This window comes from Tympanuchus pallidicinctus, unplaced genomic scaffold (assembly GCF_026119805.1).
Source record: "Tympanuchus pallidicinctus isolate F22 unplaced genomic scaffold, pur_lepc_1.0 scaffold31, whole genome shotgun sequence".
NCBI lineage: Eukaryota > Metazoa > Chordata > Aves > Galliformes > Phasianidae > Tympanuchus > Tympanuchus pallidicinctus.
The window spans coordinates 11,700,373-11,722,308 of record NW_026294749.1 but is presented as its reverse complement, the minus strand read 5'-3'; the positions used below and the strand labels follow the sequence as shown (position 1 = coordinate 11,722,308).

At 39.1% G+C, this 21,936-nt stretch overlaps 1 protein-coding gene across 2 annotated transcripts; it reads left to right on the top strand.

The window, feature by feature from the left end:
• Positions 1–1,129: 1,129 nt before the first annotated feature.
• On the top strand, positions 1,130–21,757 carry GPLD1 (glycosylphosphatidylinositol specific phospholipase D1). 2 transcript variants are annotated; one of them, XM_052697980.1, is made up of 25 exons: positions 1,130–1,268; positions 3,172–3,227; positions 3,888–3,966; positions 4,752–4,849; positions 6,026–6,136; positions 6,414–6,462; positions 6,937–6,991; positions 7,749–7,856; positions 8,599–8,626; positions 8,733–8,872; positions 9,880–9,945; positions 10,828–10,948; positions 11,438–11,577; positions 12,599–12,785; positions 13,228–13,338; positions 14,349–14,423; positions 14,811–14,967; positions 17,072–17,213; positions 18,266–18,365; positions 18,454–18,547; positions 19,072–19,248; positions 19,587–19,747; positions 20,505–20,531; positions 20,618–20,668; positions 21,124–21,757. In XM_052697980.1, the coding sequence occupies exons 1-25, from the start codon at positions 1,172–1,174 to the stop codon at positions 21,199–21,201; spliced, it is 2,508 nt and encodes an 835-aa protein (XP_052553940.1). In that variant the 5' UTR covers positions 1,130–1,171; the 3' UTR covers positions 21,202–21,757. The 2 variants fall into 2 exon arrangements, with proteins under 2 accessions (XP_052553940.1, XP_052553942.1); XM_052697982.1 differs by lacking the exon at positions 6,026–6,136.
• The last annotated feature ends 179 nt before the right edge of the window (positions 21,758–21,936 follow it).

Here is a 21,936-nt window from a genome sequence, read left to right as displayed (position 1 = left end):
GGGGAGGAATAATTGCATGCACCAGTACAGGTTGGGGGATGAGCTGCTGGAGAGGAGCTCTGCGGAGAGGGACCTGGGTGTCCTGGTGGACGACAGGTCGGACATGAGCCAGCAGTGTGCCCTTGTGGCCAAAAAGGCCAATGGCATCCTGGGGTGCATTGCAAAGAGTGTGGCCAGCAGGTCGAGGGAGGTGATCCTCCCCCTCTGCTCTGCCCTGGTAAGACCTCATCTGGAGCACTGCATTCAGTACTGGGCTCCCCAGTACAAAAAAGACAAGGATCTCTTGGAAAGAGTCCAGCGGAGGGGCACGAAGATGGTGAAGGGCCTGGAGCATCTCTGCTATGAGGAAAGGCTGAGTGAACTGGGTCTGTTCAGCCTGGAGAAAAGAAGACTGAGAGGGGACCTGATCCAGGTCTACAAGTATCTAAGGTGTGGGGGTAGAATGGCGAGGCCGGACTCTTTTCAGTGCTGAATGGAGACAGGACAAGGGGAAACAGCCGGAAACTGCAGCATAGGAAGTTCTGCACCAATGTGTGCAAGAACTTCTTTACAGTGAGGGTGACGGAGCACTGCAACAGGCTGCCCAGGGAGGTGGTGGAGTCTCCTCTGGAGATGTTCAAGACCTGCCTGGATGCCGACCTGTGCGACCTGCTGTAGGGAACCTGCTTTGGCAGGGGGTTGGACTCGATGATCTCTGGAGGTCCCTTCCAACTCCTACAATTCTGTGATTCTGTGATTCTATTACCTTCAGTTCTGGAACTAGTGTGTTCCTATTAATACTGCTTTGGCAACTGGCTTCCATTTATTTTTGGGGGGGAAAATCTTGTAGAGTTGTAAGTCAAATGTGCAGTGAGGCAGACATCCTCTGGGAGGCTGCCCTTCTCCTTTGTGCTGTGAGTTAAAATAAATCTCTCTGCTCTTGTGCAGTGATGGCAATTACACTGCCAAAATCCCAGAGAGAGAAAGAACACCTATAAATTACTTATTAAAAAAAAAAAACTATTTTATTTGAGGTAAAGGTATAAAACAGTGCTACCAATACCACAATGGTTTGCTTGCTGTGTCAGCAATAGGTCTGAAAGACAAAATGTGTGCCGTAACCCACATTTCAAAGGTCACTGCTACTGCTGCAGGCTTCTAAAAACACAGCTTGAGCAAGCGTCACAGCATCATGGCTGGTCTGAAGAGCTGGTCTGTTTTAATGATTATACTGTACAATTTCTGCCACAAATGTATTCCAAGTGGAATTTCAACGCATGTTGAAATAGGTAAGGCATATTCAGAATGAATTTTCATGTGTTTTGAATTGCTTGGGAAGAAAAGTAAATTCAGATGGCTGAAAAGCAGAGGGAGGGAATAAGGTGAAAGTAATGAGCGTTCCACGTTGTTTACTTTAAATAATAGTAATTAATAATAGAAGTAATAATACATGGATTGAATGAGTTCTTCATGTTTTATCATTTGAACCTTAACTGTAATGTTTGGATGAGTTTGGTTGCATATTATTCTGTTTTCTGAAACACAAGTGTTATGTAACTGAAATCTTTGTGTCTGTGAGTCTGACATAAGTGCTTCTCTCTTGGAGAAAGAAAAGAAACACTCATCTTTCTTTTAAGTTAATGTATTTTTGTATAGAAGTATAAAGTAGAGAATAACATAAGCCTTTTTTAGTAACTTTGTTTTTCAAATAACAGTCATAGCTGCATCATATGTGAATTAACATAATGAAAAACTTTATTCTGTATCTCTTTCTGGGAGGCCTGGAAGCCCAGAGCCCTAATTACTGAATATGAGCTTCTGAAAACTTGAAACGATGGGTTTGACAGAATACAAAGCACTTACAAAATATCTGTAAGGAGAAACACGGTCTTACAGATCTGTCCTAAAGCAGTCATTTTTCTCTGACCAAGGAAGCATGCTACAGAATACCTATATTTACATAATTTAAAGACCTTGGTTGTCTGAGATGTTCTGTGTACTCTTAGCTGTCAGATCAGCATTTAGAAAAGACTTTGACCATCTTGCCTGGGCTCAGCTCTGACACTGCTAAGATGCATGCTTCCATTAATATGCAGATAGAAGTCTGTTATGATAAGATACTGGAAGTTATTTCCAAATGCAAACACTGAGTATTCCAGGAAAAGCAATTCTGCAGAAAACAGCCCTCCTGCTTCGAATCTCAAACTGAAGTCGATCCTGGATACATTCCTGCAAGTGCTTTAAGTGGTGAAAAGTTCTTCCTGTTCAAAACGTGGATCTCATTTGGAGTGCTGAGCAGTGCAGTGCTGTGCCCTACTTGCTGTGTTTTTGGAAGCAGGCTGAGAGGGCAGCCACTGCCTCTTGTGGAGACTTGACAGAGTTACAGAGCTCTGGATCAGGGTGAGCCCATGGGAGGAGTGAGGGAAGATAGGGAGGGAGACAGAAACTGCCCCCCAGGCACTGGAATCGATGTCTGTTGAGCGGGCTGAGACATGGAAGTCTTCTGTATTTTTTATCTTTTGAATGTAAATCCTCTTTTGGTGCAAGGCTGGTCGTTAAGTGTCTCTTCACATATTTGAATGAGGATGGTTTAGAACAACAGCGGGTAATATTCAAAGTGAAATATCACTCAAGGAAAGGGATAAGTTAGTTTCATTCTTCTGTTGTACTTGCTGAATGATCAGTTTGGCAGTAAGCTTTATTTCAATGAATAAATAGTGTTATTGATTTTACTGACTTGTTGTTCTTCATGCTTGTTAATAATCAATTAAACTGTCCAGTATTCACGTTTATTCCTGAGGACAGGGAAAGTTAAACATGATTCACATGTGTCCTTTGCAGTTAGAGATTCGTGGTACCTATGTTCTGGCTGTGATCAGTGTCAGGAATCAATTCTGCATATGAAGTTTTCTTTTTTCCTTGCTATTAAGCACTGACATCTCTGTTTGTCAGCTTGAGAGCTGAAGTGAGAGAGGGATTGCTGAGACTCCATGGCCAGGTGTGCCCCAGAAACAGCATTTCTGCATTGGATCCCTAGATAAGGGGACTTCTTCATGCATTTGTTAAGAAATTATACTTCATATGCCTGTGCCACTTGCTTTAGTTATGATAATGCAGTTTAATCTATTTTTGATAATGCATCTAACAACCATTGGCTGGTGTGAACCAATACTTCCATATGTTGTTTTTTAGCACATAGAGCTCTGGAATTTTTCACCAAACATGAAGGGAACATCGATTATAGACAGGTAAGAAGCAATATTATTTCTCAACGTTGTACCTTTCCTCTGAGTCTTCTTCTGTCTTCTAACCTTTCTTTATTTCATTCTCAGTAATATGTGTGTAACTGCTGTGCCTGGGCTGGATTTTTTTTTCCTTTTTTGTTACACAATCTAGCAGACCACTTTAAATGTACAGACAGTTTCCATAAACACGTATGCATGTGCACAAACAAAACGTATTTGTTTTTCATGAAGAACATTTTCAGTATCACTTATGGCAATCTAAAGATAACGTGATCTCTTATGATAGTAGGAGAGCACTCAAAGGAAGCAGTGATGTTTTTCATGGATGTTTTATCTGCTTTAGACAACCAAGGTGTGACTCAGAGGACGCTAGTTAGCAGCCCAGGCTTTGAGTCTAGTCAAGAGGAGGGGGCACTTTCTGAAGGTGGCTTCACCAGTACCTAACTTATATCACATCTGTCCTTTCCTCAGTGGCCTTTCAAATTATAGTGTGTACTGACCAGCTTAATTTCACTTACAGGGTCTGGAGTGGTGGGAGGGAGGATGATGGCACTGAAATAATGGCACATCTCACTGGCAGTATTTATCTTTGATACTGACAGCAGGACTTGGTTTTTTGCTATGTAATAGCATTCTGATTTCTTTTCCAACTCCTTTTCTCAGTTGTTACTAAACCACCAAGATGCATTTCAGGCTGGGAGCATTTATCCTGATGCTTTTTATCCTCCAATCTGCAAACGTGGTAAGAAAAGATTTTTGAGTCCAATATTGTAACAGCTGTGTTGTCATGTGAAAACTCTACAGAATGTAATAGGGCTGAATGTAAATGTGCTGTAAGAAATCGAATATGACCAAAAGTACCTTCCTATAAAAGCATCCACACTTTTTGTTAGAATTCTGAACCTTTCTTTGTAGAACTTGGTAGCAAACTAACAGGCTTGAAAACATTTTCAGAAAATAGATTTTGAGTACATTTAGCTGTTTGGCACGTGAAGCAATTTGATATAAGGATGATGTTTGACTGAAATAGGTTAGATTGCAGAGTACCCATCTAGGGAGAAATTGAGAGGATGAAAAGATCATTTTTCTAAGTCCTAGTAGCTGCAAAGGGACAGCTGATGGTAGTCCTGCTTAGCCCTGGGTGAGTGGTAACTGCCTTGAAGGTACTGAGTTGGCTGCTATGCCCCTCATCTTTTCTGCTACACACTTTGAAGCTTTAATTTACTCGGAGCTTCTCCCTCTCCTCTCCACTTGGAAGGCAATATTTCTTTGTATCACACTTACAGAGAAAGGGAGCAGGCACAGAATTTTTGGATGCATCAAACGCAGTCATGTAAGCATCTAGCATCTCTTCTGTCAGTAGAAATCATACAGAAAATATAGCTAATTTGGCTTCTGCTATGTAAACAGATTGCAAAATGTAGCACCTGTGCAATATGGAATTGAGCAAAGATCTGTTTGTTTTCATGGAGAACCCCTTACTTCAAACAAATATTAATAAATACAGATATAATTCTGTTGCAATAGGGATATACCATGATGTGTCTGAAGATACTCACTGGTCACCATTTCTTAATGCAAGTATTCACTACATCAGAAGGAATTATCCTCAGCCTTGGGAGGAGGTAAGAAAAGTTCTTTAACTTTTGAAATGATTTTCTGTTGTTCTATTTGGCTGCACTTGTTGCTGCCTTCTTCAGCTTCCCTTGTTTTTGCAGCTTTATCCTTTGGGAAATGTAAAAGAATACATAAGATTTTAAAACTAAAATCTCTGCTGATAGAGGAAAAGTTGAAATCTTGCTTTCATCTTTACCAGACAAAAAGTTAACAGCTTCCACATAAAATCTGTTGTCTCTAATGTGCTCTGGTGCTTTTGGTGTATTTTGTAGGTCCAAATTTTTAAATGTGATTGGTGGTTTTGAGTACTTGCATAACTGTCAGATCTGGCTGAGTGTTTGCCATTTGAAAACCAGACCTAGTTTAGAATTCATACTTGGACTGAATTTGCTCTTTTTTATACCAGAGGAGAGGAAGAACAGATTATTAGAAGTGAGAATGATTTTAAAACTCCTGCTGTTTTCTTTTCCTTGTTGGAGTATTTGCCATTCTCTGCACAACAGAACTGTGCAGTTGGAGCAGCATTTGAGTGTATTCACTATCTAAAAATACACAGAATTCTGCCTGCTTTTTGACTGGCCTGTAGTGATACTAAAGTGTGAACTGTTAAACTTCAGGAACTATAAATTCATCCAAAACTTGTGACTTGATTGCAGATTTTTTTAATGGCCTCTGGAACTGACAAGGATTTGATATAGAGAAATCTTTTCTGAAGAAGTGAAATGAAATTTGTGTTGCTCATAAGTTTATTCTGGATAACTTTTCTGTTTGTAGGAATAAAATGAGTAACTTGGCTTTAGTCAAATGCTTTTATAATGAATAGCACTTGCACAGGAGCATCTTTCTCTTCTCTGTGTGTATTTGCACAGTACTTCAAGTGGCAGAGGAATTTCACTCCTTGGGAGAGGAAGAGTTTGTCCCTAGTCCCAAAACACGTATCTGACTGGAAGCACACAGGCTGTGTTCTGACATCAGCCATTTCACTTCATGGCCTTGAATGAAGTCCTTAAAGATTGTCAAATTACAAAAACAGTTCTCCAGTATCAAGGAATGATTGCTCACTGTTCTGTTGTGCTAAATTCTTGGATTGCAATAGATTATCCATTGCATCTTTGAGTAAGGTAAAACAAAAAAGACAGGAATGAAATTACGGATGGTACTACGTGTGTATTGTTATTGTGCAGGCTACAGAGAAGCTGGTGGCTTTCCTGTTTGGAATTGCCTCACATATGGTGGCAGATGTTAGCTGGCACAGCCTGGGCATCAACCAAGGATTTTTAAAAGCCATGGGAGAAGTAAGTTTGGATTATTCTATTAACGTGACTGGAACTGTTAGTATTGCTAGTTCAGCTCTGGAGTCTGGTACAGAGAGAAGACAAAAGCTGTACCCCTGAATCAGGAAAATTTTGAGAGAGACACAATGTCACAAAGTCTGTATGAACAAAGTAAGTCAGGTTTGGGACCTACAAGCTTCAGAGCTGTTTGGACAATTTGATTCTGCTCTTGTGTTTGTATTGTAGGATGAGTAAAATGATCAGCAAGGTGTTCTGTGTTTTTTTTTTCTTTTTCCAGGTTGATTTTCATGGTTCATATTCAGAAGCTCACAGTGTTGGAGATTTTGGTAATATTTCTGTTTGCTGAACGTAGATCCTTCTTGTTGGGATACCTAGTACACATGAAAAGCACAATTGGTGATTCTGGCTCTTACCCTGTGTAATGAAAGACACAAGACTCTCCTGCAGCTTGCAAAATCCTGCTATCCCTGTCTGCATGTTTTGTGTTTCAGGAGGTGCAATAGGGCATATAGGTCCTTGACTTAAAGCCAAAACACAGGCTGAAGTATGCTAAAGGTTAAATGCAGTCACTCCTTGGATTTTAAATTTGACACCATTTTTGCTATTGTCTGCAAGTACAAAATATGCAGTATTCTTTCAGGTGAACCACTTCTGTATTTTAAATGACCAAGATTTGGGTGCCATATAAAAATATACAGCATAGCCATGGTTAGATCCATTCACACTTATCCTTGTCAGATACTTACGTGTTTGTTGGGTTTTGTGTTTTGCTTGTTTGCTTTTTATTCCTCCATCTGCAGGAGGAGATGTACTGAGTCAGTTTGAGCTGGACTTCAGTTACCTGACACCAAACTGGTAAGAATGGCCTTCAGCAGAGGTTAACCACTCCAATGATTATCTCAGTCTATTCTGTACTTTTCTTTCAAAACCTTTGCTACAGGAATATTCCTCATATGCATATTTTGTGTTCTCTGACATAAAGAACTGGGAGGACAGAGAAAAAGAGTTTTAGATGTTGCAATACAGCAATAAGGATTTATTCTTTAACTCTGATGGAAATTATAATTATAGATAACAAAAAATTGCTTCTTGGAATGTCCTACCAATTATTTAAATGTGCAGGTAATATCTCACTTAGATCACCATTTTAATTTTAGGGCATTGGGGATGTTTATGGCTATAGATACTGAGGAATTCAGAGCTTTCAAAGAATAAAAAGAAGCAGCAGTTTTAAATAGGCATGCTTGTTTTCTTGCCATTTTTAAATGAAAGACCTGGTGTGGTAGGTCATTTGAGTCTTATTTACATGAAAGATAGTTCCTCTAGCTATAGAAGATGGTCAGTTATCTCCTCAACTTCATCACCTCTGACGTATCTCTGAGAAATGTTGAGATAGGAAAATATGAGCACCATCCTTTTGACTGGGAATGGAGTTGAATTGGAACAGGTTTGGCAACAGTGGAGGTTTGGAGGTTATGTTATCACCACACCAGGGAACCAGTAGAGGAAGAGTGGAAACTAACCAGCCATGGCTATAGCTATTACAGAAACTGAATTATCTTTTACCAGGTGATGTGGAAAAACTTTTACAATACCTCAGTCTTGTTCTTAGGTATGTACCTGTCAAAGACCTAGCCTCTATCTATAAGGAATTTTATGGAAGAGAGATCATAACTGAAGGCACAATTACTGACTGCACTTACCTGCTGTTTCTTGAGCTGTAAGTTGGATAGCTTTGTGTAGATTTTCCTTTGTGAAACTTATATAGGAAAAAGATGATAATCTAGCTTGAAATGCTAGCTCAGAAAATTATGCTTTGAGGCCAGGAATACAAAAATCATAAGGTACTTTTTTTTTTTTTTTTCTTAAAGTCTAAAATACAAATTTGGACTGCTTAAATAGCTGTTAGTTTTGTTATTACACCATAGCTTCCGTGTCTAAGCTATTTAACAAGTCTATGCATTGAACATATTTAGGCCTGTTTATTTGAGAACAGCCAAGTCTTCAAGTATTGTTGCACTGTGACATGTTAGCAATATAATTTTAAGGTAATGAAGCTCAGTATGCATACTTAAATGGACACTTTACTTACTGTTTATGTATATCCTATCAAATCCAAGAATAATTCATAGAGACAAGAACTATGACATTTTTGCTATCTCACAATGCCTGCTTGGAAGACCTTAAACCACCTAGCTGTATTCTTTATTTCAGTTAATTACTACCAGACGTGCAGTATTCAAAAGCTCTGTAAATCCCTCCAGATTAAGAGCTACAGTACAGTTAAAATTGTTACTTTTCACATTAAAATCCTGTTAGCAACTAAGAGGGAAATGTAATTATTTGCATAGTATTTACCACATGCAGAAGTACAGAAACCTTGAAAAGAAGCTTACAAATCATGAAATGTTTTTAAGTTAAATTCGTTGATTTCTGAAGAATTGTGATTTATTTTTTTTCAGACATGGAGAAAGGCTTGCTGTTGCCAAGGTTAGTTTGCTCTTTTTGGTTTATTTTTTGGGGTTGAATATGCAATGCAAAGACAGTGTGATCCATTTTACTATCTGTTTTACTGAGTATGTTGCTTGTCTCTTAGCTCTTTCCAACATACGCTAGTAAATCTCCATTTCTGGTGGAAAAGTTCCATGAATATTTCCTTGGAGGAGTAGATGACATGGCCTTCTGGACAAACAATATTTTTGAGCAGATGAGCCGAATGCTGGAGAATGGAGTCAGGTAACACTGTGTTTCTTGCAACATTAGATATAGTATTCAAGCTCTGGCACACATTTAATCCTTCTGAAAGCAGGTCATTTCCTAGAATAAACACCTTAAATCCTCATGTGGACCAAAGGAAGTATGCCTGTTCTTTGACCAGATGCACAGAGGAAAGCATGGACCCTGAGACTGCATTTGCAACATGGTCACATTCTTCTCTCCATGCAAAGCTGGGTCATGCCCAGCAGATACTCAACTGGGGAAACCTGGGGCATTCTTTAAGACGTATCCAATGGTGTGCACAAGTGTTGCATAGCCAGACTGAGGTTCTTCCTGGCCTGGTGATCTGAGCAGTGCTTGTACTATGTGACTGCTCTCATCAGCTGGTGGAGATGATCTTTCCTAGAGGAGGCCAAATGCTCCCTGCAGGTAATGCAAGCAGATAGGAATATAAACAGTAAGAATGGATGTTCTAGCATTGGAAGTTTGGGCTTATATTCAAAATATCGTGTTTTTATTGAAGTTCTGGCCCTGTATTGCCTTGGTACAAGTGTAACTTTACTATAAATAACATTATAAGACCATGGGAAATAATCCATACATCTAATGGATAATGTTAACAGAGATATTTTGGAAAATAATATTTGGGCATGATATGGCATAATCAGTTGAGTTCTTTGTTCCAAAATATCATTTTCATTAAAAGACTGTAAAAAATAATTTTCTATTTATTCTGTTAATACTATTAATAGAATTAGCAGGACATGTTCCAATAAGTTTCATTAAATGAGTGGAGACATGCAAGATTCATATAGAACCTAAGTCATTAAGTACAATCAAGGCCATTAAAATACCCATCAAAGGAGTTTCTATGGCTTGTGATACCTTCCTGAAATTGATTAAGCAGAGCTTCTTTAGAAAGCTGATGCCTTCCAACAGGAGAATCAGTAAGGATAAATGTTGAAGCTTTAGTTTCACTTGCATTGCAAGAAAATCTTCAAAACACATTCTGAATATTTTTTTAGTGGCTGCTTTCTGCCTGAGAACCCTCTGTTTATAAACTGTACAAGGGACCACAAGGATAACTACCTGTAAGTATAACTAAAGGTTCAAAGACTTAATACTGGTGACAGAAGAGTCAGTCTTTCCCTAATGTGGACAGTGAGCTATTGAAAATTAGAGATCTATTTTTTTTTTCCTTCAGAACTTAGCTTACTTGCAACAAGTATTAATGGTTTAATTTACAACTTCAGTCACATTAGGACAGTGGAATGTTCCTTACAGGGAGATAATGGTGGGAAAGAAATAAAGAACAAAAAGATGTGATAAAAAACACATCCTCAAAGACAACAGTGAGTCCTTGAAAATAGCCATGCTGAGTAAAGAGAGGACAAGAAAGCAAAGAGTTTACTAAAGTCTGTCTTTAATTTACTATGGAGAATAATAATAAACTGATGCCTATGATTAGGTGAAAAGAGCAGCAGCAACTGTAGCTAAATCAGTATATGGGGTTATGAAACCTTATGGGTTGAGATACTAATTACCTTTATTTTATTGCATATTTACTGTGAGAGTTTTTATCTTCAAGCTCTCACCTTAGCTGAGAAAAGAGCTCTTGTCTTTGGGTGCTCTCCTCAACTAACACCACACCAACATCAGTAGTTGTAAGTTGGAGCAGAATTCTGGCCAGGGCTAGGTAGTAATAAACTCATTTGTTGAGGAAGAGTAATTCCATGGAAATAGTGGAAATATCTGAAACAAGTGAAAACGAGTGGCAAAATGTAACTACAGCAAAAAAATTAACTTCTTTTGTGGGGAAAGAGAAAAAGTGGTGTGTGAAGTCAAGAAACAGGCATGTGGCTTTGGTAATTCTGGATTCAAAAGGCAACATGATCATTTCTCCTTGCTTTGTTATAAAAAACGTCATTAATTCCGTTGTATTAATTGTTATTAGTGCCTTTTTATTTTAACAGAAGCAAACACTCAAAAAATGAACATCACAAAAATACAACTTCTTCACTTCCAAAGACATTTGAAAAGAATATAACGTATACAGAGAGAGGAGTTCACTTCAATATACAGTCCTGGGCAACAGTAAGTGAGATGTGGCACGTGTCAGGTACAATTCAGCTCTGGATAAAACTGTTTTAATTTCTGTCTGAGGTGCTGTTTGTGGTCTCTGGATGTAAACTGTAGCCTCTCACTTCATGGAGATTCTGGCAACCACTGTAAAATCGTATATGATGTAGATACAAAGTACATCATAAATACTAAAGTTTTGGGGTTTTCCTCATTTTGTAGTGAGGTTAGAACATATTTTACAGTGTCAAAATGACAAAAATACATCTTTAGCATTAAATTTTATGGAATCATATGATCACTTTTTGAAGTTAAAAAATTTCAACCTAATCTAAGGCATACAGACCTTTTTGTCGCTTTCTAAAGCAGAGCTTATGACCCAAATCAGAGTTGATTTAGATCAATGTGGTGTTTTCCACTGATGATGACTTATTTTTGGAGGTTGTCTGTACTGTTTCAGCCTACGGTTCACAAATTCTTGTGTCTCACTGTTATTTATTTCAGAATTCCCTCCGATTCATAAATCGTGCTTTTGCAAAAACTGTCTGGAGAGTGATAGCAACTACACATCAAAAATCCTCTAAGTACATCCCTAAGCCAGTATCTTCATATTTTCTTGCTTCGCCATATGCTAGACTTGGATGGTTTGTACTTTTCTTTTTCAAGCCCCCCTCCTAATTTCTGAAAAATTTGTGTACCTACCAGAATATTGATTTTTATTCTTTGGATACTTGTTAGAATCTAGACCTTCAGATGTGGTCTTGTGGACTGATGGCCACTGCCTGTTGGAGAAGGTCCAGAGGAGGGCCACAAAGATGATCAGGGGGCTGGAGCACCTCCCTGCAAAGACAGGCTGAGGGAGCTGGGCTTGTTCAGCCTGGAGAAAAGAAGGCTGCGGGGTGACCTCATTGCAGCCTTCCAGTACCTAAAGGGAGCCTGCAAAAAGGAGGGGAATCAACTCTTTGATAAGGGTTGATAACAGCAGGACAAGGGGAAATGGTTTTAAGTTGAGGGAGGGGAGATTTAGATTGGATGTCAGGGGGAAATTCTTCACAGAGAGAGTGGTGAGGTGCTGGAACAGCTGCCCAGAGAGGCTGTGGATGCCCCGTCCATCCCTAGAGATGTTCAAGGCCAGGTTGGATGGGGCCCTGGGCAGCCTGGGCTGGTATTAAATGTGGAGGTTGGTGGCCCTGCGTGTGGCAGGATGTTGGAGATTCATGATCTTTGGGGTCCCTTCCAAACCTGGCCATTCTGTGATTCTGAGATTAGAGATGAGAGATGGCAGAAATTTGTATAGCTACTCATTTTGGTTTATTTCTTCTGATCCAAAAATTCAAGATTTAATTCTTGAGGTCACTCCACCCCAGCCAATGGTAGTTCTTTCTCTCCATGTTCCCCCTTTAAACCTCTACTATGTTATTGAGGCCTGTGATTCATTTGTTTATCTACTGTTATGACCATTGATTTAATTAGAGATTTGGTTAAAATGAACCTGTTCTTATTTAGTCCAGGTAAACAAAAATAAATTATGTCATATGAAAAATGCCATGTAGGTCCTTACTGAAAAGATGAGGAAAGACACCTGAAATTAAAAGTATTTATTTTCTGATAATGTAGAGGTAGTGTGGCAGCTAATGCTATGGTTTTGTTACCTCCCTTATACAGGGCAATGATTTCAGCTGACATAAACCAGGATGGATATGAAGATCTGGTAGCTGGAGCACCGGGGTACAGCACACTGGGCCACATTCAGATAGGAAGGGTATATATAGTCTATGGCAATCGTTCAGGTTTGCCACAAGAAGACATGGATCTAGATGAAAAAGCAGACCAAGTACTAGAGGGTCATCAGGTGAGGAGTCATGTCAGATTCTTGACACTGAGGGGCAGGATCAGATGGTCTTTTTGAGCAATAAAGTTGAACCTCTATAGAAAATGTAATTATTCACACAGAAGAGAATAGCTTGCCTTTTGTAAGCATGACATCAGTGGTGCATTAGACTCAAAAAATGCAATAGCACAGCACTGCCTTATTATATTCATTATATTAGCTTATATTTTAACAACAGCATATCCTCAAGGAGAACAGGCCACTCCCAATTAGTGTATTATTAACATGGTTGTTATTTGAGAGAACAGTGATGATAAGAAAATCTTAATAATTGTTGGGGTGGATTTTTATAATAGCTGTTTCCAGTTCTTCCCTGTGCTGTGATTGCAAACGTACATTGTGTTTTGGCATTTTGTCTTTAAAACATTTGTTACTTTCATCAGAGCAGTCCCTCTTCTTTTAGCCTTCAGGCAGATTTGGTTCTGCATTGGCAGTCCTGGACTTCAATGAGGATGGAGTGCCAGATCTGGCAATTGGAGCACCTTCTGTGGGATCTCAGTTTCTCAGTTACAAAGTAAGTCATACACAGGTTTTGTGTTTGCTTGTTTTTTGTGCATATGTGTTTGGTTTTTTTCCCTCAGATCATTTTTATTGATGCTTATGTTTTTTAGACTAATGAAATGAGACAAAGAATATCTGTTATTGTTCAAGGGCGCTTTTTAATACAAGCAGAAAGGTTTATAACATTTATGGATTTATGGATACTTTGACTAGATCAATGAAAGTTATCCATATGTCCTTTTTTTTTTTTTTTTTTTGTGCTGACTTTCTGTGCAAATCAGATTTCAGTCTTGCAGCATTGATGTGCTGGAAATATTAGAAGCCATTCATAAAATCTGAGTGTACTGTTCTTTTAGGAACAAAAAGTCTGGAAGGAACCTGATATCAGTAAGCCTTGTCCTCTGCTGTCACAGGCCAACAGACAATATCTAAAATGCAGCATGAACACAGGTGCTAAAGTAATCAAAAAACTACAGTGGCTTAATAATTTGAAGCTTACCAAATTATCTCCTGTTAATGGTCACTGAATGTTTTCTTTCCACCTGAACTGAGAGGCATAACTTGTTAGGCTAATGCACTTTTACTAAGTTTAAAGCTCTTCAGAATTTTCAATACTAAATTAGCTGCCTAAATACTAATTTAAATGCTTCTACGTAGACTAAAACTTTGGAAAATTGCAAGCATCTGTTGTGTCTGGCACTGCATCCCATTGCATTAAGGAATTTTAAACAAAATGAGAGTCAAAAGAACTTGCATGTAGTTAATGTAATATACATTATACCATCCTCACTCTTAAACTGCAGTATGATGAGAACGCACTTGGTTATAGCAATGCCCATTCCAGTTTGGGTATTTTTAGTCTTGGAGTGAAAAGACAAATTCATGAAAAAGCTTTGACAGGAAAAATACAGTTGTATTAATAGCCCTTACAAAATTGTTTCACTCTGATCTTTGTCTTGGATTTCATACTTGGGGCTGACTTGCAAATCTTTTCATGCTGTGTTTGCTTTTCCTGTTATTCAGGGTGCTGTATATGTCTATTTTGGAACTAAGGGAAGAGGCTTGGCATCTCAACCAAACATGACCATAACTTGTCAGGTATATTGATCAGGCTAAGACAGTGCTACACAAGAAGGAGGTGAGGTAAAAGGGAAAAGGGCTGTGGGATTAAAGAAAAGATGTTGAAACCAAACTTCTAATTGCAAGGGGATACAGATGTGTAACTGGGGATGGTGTGAGCAGGTGTTTGTCTAGGTTGGCTCTGCATGGGAAATACATTTGTAATCCACTTCAGGGGAGGGAGCAGGATGAACAGAAAGGAAGAACAGCCCTCCAAAAAAAGAAAACAAAATTGAAGTCATGGAGTTGGAGGGTAATTTGATCAGAAGTGGGCAAAGTTAGCTCTATAGAAGTAAATTCCTTTATTTTGTTAACGAATCGGTGGTTTAAGTTCCATTTCAGGCTTAAACTAACTGTTTATTGCAGTATTCCTACTGTAATCTTGGTTGGTCCCTCCTGGCAGCTGACATTGATGGAGATCAAAATGCTGATCTGGTTGTTGGCTCTCCATATGCACCTGGTAGTGGTCAACAGAGAGGATTTGTAGCTGCATTTTACTCTTATTTCAACAGAAGTAACCAAGGTAGTATTTATTGGGTAAAATTAATCCTGCTGTTTTTTATATGACTGCTCACTTGTTCCTACTTAATTATAAGATAATTCAGATTATCAGCCAGTCCTCTCAGTTTTGAGTCATCCATAATCTTGCTAAGGGTACACTTCGCCCCATCATCCAGATTGTTAATGGAGATTATAAACAGGACAGAAATACTGCTAATTACTGGCCTCCAGCTGGGCTTTGCACCACTGATCAATATCCTCTAGCTCAATTATTCAGCCAGTTTTTTTTCTACCTCACTGCCTGCTCATCCAGCCCATACTTCACCAGCTGCTGTATGAGGATCTTACAGGGAAAGGTGTCAAATGCTTTAGTGAAGTCCAGGAAGACAATATTTCCTGCTCTCCCCTGCCATGTAAGGATGGTGTTTTGTTTATAGAAGCTTATCAGATTGGTCAGGCATGATCCTTAGTGGTCATGCCTTACTATTCCTAGTGACTTTCTTGTTCTTTGTGTGCTTGGCTTGGAAAGGCTTTCTAGGATTAGCTGCTCCATCACCTCCATAGGGTCTAGGGATGCTGACTAGGGACATCCTTGAAGATAGGAGAGACGTGTGCCTTTGTCCAGTCTTTGGGCACTTCTAGTCACCATAATCATTCAAAGATTATTGTGACCTAGTAATTCAGATAATAATTTGATTTTTATAATTTGAATTATATTCAAAGAATAATTCAAAGATTCAGACCTTCACAATTACTAATTGGTTGAGTAAACTAAAGTCTACTTGCCTGAAGTTCAGGCTCTGCTACCATTCTACCTGTTTTTTTTTAATCCATTCAGGCTCTTGACCTCCCCTATTTCATGGCCAGAGGGCCAAGACTGCCACTGATTATAAGATCAGGTCTATAGTGTTAGTGCACAGCAGATCAAGCTGTGCAACACCCCTGCTTAGCTCATCCAGTACCTACAAGAAGTCACACCTGACACCTTCTAGAAATCATACCCTGTGAATCCTGCTAGGTCTCACTTTCAGCAGATGTAAGGAAAGACCAAGTCTTTTGTAAGAACTGAATTAAAAATGCTAAAGTTCCTCTTGTAGTAAGCATGCACTTTTTTCCTGTACTACTCTCAGTACCTATTTCCTATGCACTGTCAATGTGTCATGTATGCTGTCTGATAATACCAGAACTGATTCTGATCAATGAAAACGTAAAGTTTATAAACATGCACTGTAGGAAGATGAAATCCTCCTGCTAGGAATGCAATCCTGGATTTTAATATCTTTGACAGTCAGGCCTGCTAAAGTCATTAGTTTGCACACAGGCAGCAACTCTGTGAGACAAAAATAAATGGGTGATTTTGTAGGAGCTGTGGATTCAACTGCAGACTGACAGGTCTTCCTTGAAAATTTGCAAGTGTATCTTGAAAGATGATTTTCTGTCATTACCTGTGCTCCTTCGTGTGGACAAAGGGGAGTGCTACAAGTGAAATATCTAGTGAGTACAGGTGATGGGGGCCTGCTGTGAATGGGGAAGGAAAGGCCACATACCTGACTAAGTAAAATTAGTTTAAGATGAGGTGGGATATGCAGGTATTCAAAGCTACATCAGAAACACATAATTGAGTTTTCCAGTAACTTCTACTGTTTTTTTAGCTTATTCTACTTTATCTAAAATTGAAAACCACAACTGAAACGCATTTGACATTTAAAACATCAGTGACTTTTTTTTTAATCAAAACGCTGATTGAATGATTTGATGTCTTAAAGCCAGAATTATTTAATGCTCCTCCACCAACCTGGAAGAATTACAAGTTCCAATGAATAGTTTTGGCTTTTTCCCATCCCTAAGGACTCATCAGTTCAGGGCAGACTTGACTGATAACTGTCATGTAGGCTATTGTGATTCTTTACAAGCAGGCTGCATTGACCAAAGGCTTTCATGAAAGACTACAGTTGCAGATTTAGCATTGCTCTGCAATAAGTTCACAATAACTGGTGTCATATCATTGATGGTAGTAATACTAATAGAAACTTCTCACCATAGCATGAGTTTATCAGTAGATGATTGCTAATAGAGTTTTGTGTGCCAGGTTACAAAATCTAATCTGCATTTTTCCGGTCTGTCAGGACTCCTGTCTATAGAGGATGCCAACTGGATGGTGAATGGGGAAGAAAACTATGCTTGGTTTGGATTTTCACTTCATAGCTGTCAACTGGAGAATGCAACATTACTGCTGATTGGTAGCCCTACATGGAAGAATTGTTTTGAGTGTGTGATGAACCACTGCTTTGTTTCTCCTCTATTCTGTTAAGATTTGTGATAGATGAGACTTTCTGCTTTTCAGGAAGCTTCCTCTTTGTCTTCTTTAGAGTATTTTTGTTTGTATTTTATACCTTTGCCCTTCTTCATGTATTTACAGAGCAAGGACTTTGTTTTTTAGAGACACTTAAAAATCTGTGGGGCTTTATTGTGGTTCAGCCTGGCAGGTGGCTCAGCAGCAGAGTTGTTCATTCATTCTCCCCCTTCCCAGTGTGATGGGGGCCAGACCAAAAAAACCCAGCGAAGTATAACTCATGGCTTGAGATAAAACTAATTGCTAAGATAAAGAAAAGAAAAATAGTTATGACTATGTAAGACTTTATATATCTAACTGTATATAGCTAGCATTGCACACATAATTTCTCACCACCCCCTAACCAATGCCCAGCTATTCCTCTGAGCAGTAGAAGAGAGCCAGATGCACTCCCACCCCTACAAAACTCCTTCTGCTTGATGTCATATGGTATGGAATGCTCCCTTGTCCATTTTAAGTCAGCTGCACTCATTCTGTTCCCTCCCAGGTCCTTGGGGCCTTCATTGCAAATAGGCCTTGGCTCTGTATAGCACTGTTTGGCAGTAACCATAAACATAGATGTGTTATCAACATTATTTTTTCTCCTCAAACCAAAACATAGCATCCTACCAGACACTCTGAAGAAAACAACTCTATCCCAGCTGAAACCAAAACTGATTTTTTTGATGGGAGGGAAGGGAGCAAAAAAAATGCCAACAAGTAGATGTGTCTGCAGATAGCACTTATTTTGAGATAATGTTCTCAAAAGCAGATTAAACACAAACATATTTTGAGTGTTAAAGAAGTGGAGGATAAGTCTGTGCCGAAATGATCTTAAAACTTGTTAGAACATGAGAATGACTAAAACAAATTTCTAAATGGGAATTTCTAAAATAGATTTGCTGCCATCGTTATTCCCAACTAAAAGTGGAAAATATTTTAAGATGAACAGACAGCTGAATCTGAGCACTTTAAATTCTAATTCAAGGTGCAATCCCTTCTCATCGGACGTCAGACAAAGTGTTGGGAAAGTGTATGGATATAACCCACCAAGCACAAAGCCCTGGTTTACAATGACTGGAAACAAGGTAGGGCTCTCTCCGTGGGATGCTGCTTTACAAACAACTGGAAATAGAGTGGCATTCTGTGGAAATAAGTGTTTTTAAAATCTAACAGGCAATGGGCAGAATGGGTTTGTCACTGGCCAGTGGTGTGATGTCTGTGGCTGGGATCACCAGGACAGTATTGGTGGTGGGGGCACCTACTACAGGTATGTCATTCTCAAAACTGCAAAGCGTTTCTGCTTTGGGATGTCTGTTTCTGTGTGAGTGAAGGGCAAAAACAAGGAGGGAAATTTTAATTGCCAATATAGTGTAAAAATATTTTAAAAATTTAGAAATAATCACTGTCATCACTTACAGGTGACTTGCATTTTTTTTCTTCTGTTGCATTATTTATGGAGCAGTAATTTCCAAGTAGACTGCACATTTCTTGGAATTAAAACTGCATAGTATTTTGTGCTTACTCTGGAATTAGATAGTAAGGAAATGCCTTAACCAAAATGTAGAACTCTAATATCTGTCGTTAGAATGTACTTTTGCCTGTTGCTTTGGCTAAGAGATTGTTTCTATGCTAACCAGAGTTACTGCCATATATTATCTGGTGGGTGGTTCATACATGTTTTTAATTTGGTTCATTTTATGTAATGCCATTATTATTGCTGTCAAGGTGTTTGAAGTACTAAACATGAATTCTTATGTCTGATGATCAACTTACTTTGTTGTTGCTTTCTAGACAGTCTATCTAGGATTTCATTTTTGTCCTCGGTGTTGCACCAAGCTGGACTAGCTCTGATATATGATCTGGCAGACAGCACCAAGCCTTCTTTGCTCAGTACATTCAGTGGGGACAGAAGGTTTTCTCGCTTTGGAGGAGATACATACTTAAGTGACCTGGATAATGATGGACTAGGTAAAGCCAGATGAATCTAAATTGCAGAGCTGAAATGTTTTATGCTTTGCAGCAAGATTGGTCATACACATTCTCATACAAGTGCTGAATGCAGCCTTCTTACTCAGTCTTCTTACTCAGTTACTTGTACAACACTTGTACAAATATTCCGTCATTGCGGAGACATCTCTAAAATCCCAAATAATTCAAACAGAAATTGAAACATTTTAACCATTTCAATCACTACATACCTCTAAATACCACCATTCCATTTAAAATGTTTTGATTTCAAACTATCATGCTGTGACATAGCAGTATTTCACTTTCGATAAGCTCTGCCATTCTTCTAATTTTTGCAGATGAAATGATTGTAACATCCCCCCTGAGAACTAATGATATCACCACAGTACTGCTTGGTGGGACAGCTGGCCGTGTTTACATCTATAATGGAAATCAGTCATCTTCAGGGAATGTGACAGACCACTGCAAATCATGGATATCTCCCTGTCCTGAGGACTGGGTAAGAAAAAATAACAGTGAAATCATGATGCAAGATCATAATGATAGCTAATTAATTACATCCTATGCAAATACTGGGCTTGGTTTCAGAAAAAAAAAAAAAAAAGAAAATTACTTCTGCTTTGGAATCTGTGTAATTTGGCTTCTGTTTGTTCTCAAGCACTTTGGAGCACTGAGTCCAGTTCTGGGCTCCTCAGTTCAAGAAAGACAGGGAACTTCCAGAGAGCCCAGAGGGCCACAGAGATGATTAGAAGCCTCCTTTGTGAGGAATGGCTGAGAGACCTGGCACTGTTGAGTCTAGAGAATACTGAGAGGGGATCTTATCATTGCTTATAGATCTACTGGATTGGAGTCAGGCGGAAGGGGCCAGGCTCGTTTCAACAGTGCCCAGTGACAGAACAAAAAGCAATTGGCACAGACAGGAACACAGGAAGTTCCATATGAACATGAAAAATAACTTTGCTGTGAGGGTGACAGAGCTCTGAAACAAGTTGCCCAGACAGGCTGTGGAGTCTCTCTGGAGATCTCTTCTCTGGAGATACTCAAAATTTGCCTGGATGCTTTCCTGTTCAACCTACATTAGGGAACTTGCTTTAGCAGGGGGTTTGGAGTAGATGATCCCCAGAGGTACCTTCCAACCCCTGCGATTGTGTGATTCTGTTTCTTTGCTGTCTGGGAGCCAGGGCTATTGCACTGGCCTTCTCCTCTCCTACTGTGGTCCTCTCCACTAGCTTTTTCTTTTTTTTTTTCCCCTTCAGGCACAGTATGTCCTCATTTCTCCTGAGGTGAGTAAATGGAAAACAAACTGCTATGAGGAATGGAAAAGTCCCACTTTAAAAACAGCATTGTAACAAGTAGCATTATTTTACAGGAACAGTCAAGATTTGGAAGTTCTGTCATCACAGTGAAATCTGAAAAAAAGGTGAGCAAAATAATTGCTTCTGGTGGCTTTGTTACATCTGTCTACATCACTTATGTGTATGGGTCAACATCTCGGGTCTTGCTCATTGCTCTTCAGATGTGACACAGACATTGCTGCTGGTTTCTGCATGAGTGCAGATGAGGTAGTTTTCCAATCATTTGTGCTCTTTTCCTGTGGCATCAGTCCAGGCTAAACTTCAGCTATATTTCTATTGATCTTGCTGGTGACAGTTTATGTTGACACGAGATTTGACCAGTTCTAGCGTTTTCCAAATGAAATAAAGTCTATTCATCAAATAGTTTTGTTAAATGCTGTTCGGATCAGGTGGGTGGCTTTCCCATTTCTTCTCATAACACGTCCATATGATACTAAAACAAAATCTAGTTTCCATTGGGGAAGCTTAAGGCTATCTATAGTTGCACTTTGCTGACCCTTTTTCCAATCCATCTCCACAGAAAGAAGTCGTAGTGGCAGCAGAGAGAAGTTCAGCAAAAGCTCGACTTGGAGGAAGGCTTTTTCTCTACTCATTCTGAATAGTCCTGGTTGTCTTTAAGACCAGGGCAAAACTGGTCTCTTAAGGAAGAATCTCTGTAATATCTGTGATACTTTCCTTAACCCCTAACAAATCAACAAAAACATGGCAGCAAACTTCAGTAGATACGTGGTACAGATAGCTAGGTAGCACCCCACATAGTATCCAGAGAGTGAGGCATGCTCACTGATCTTAAACCATGGCAAATTTTCACAAGTGAATTACCAAAACAACTTTTTGTTGTGAGGTTAACCAAAAGGATTTATTCATCACTGTTTAGCAGCAAACACTCTACTGCTTACTACACAACTAACAATTAAGCAAACATCAAAATCTAACACATTTTCCTTCCCTGAAATTACTGCTAGTTGATGCCTTAATATCTTTGTCTCCCCTGTAGCCCCTTTAGCTACAGGGCCTATTGTACTTTTGTATTCAAATCTTGTTATTTTTACTTTTCATTGGTGATGTTTAGCAGAAGTTCTTTGAGCATCTATACTTGAGATTATTGACATCTGAGGTCCTGTACCAAATAAAAAATTTACTACTTGTCTTTAGGGGCTGACTGGGACGTAAATGTGAGAGTCATCTGTGTTATCCCATTGTTAAGTTTCATTTCTTCAGACAGGCAGCCCAAATACTATTCAGGGCTTACTTGTTTGGGTTTTTTTTGGCTGCAGTGTTTGCAGTTCCTCCTTAAGAGGTCTAAAATGATCATTCCCATGGGTTTGGAGAG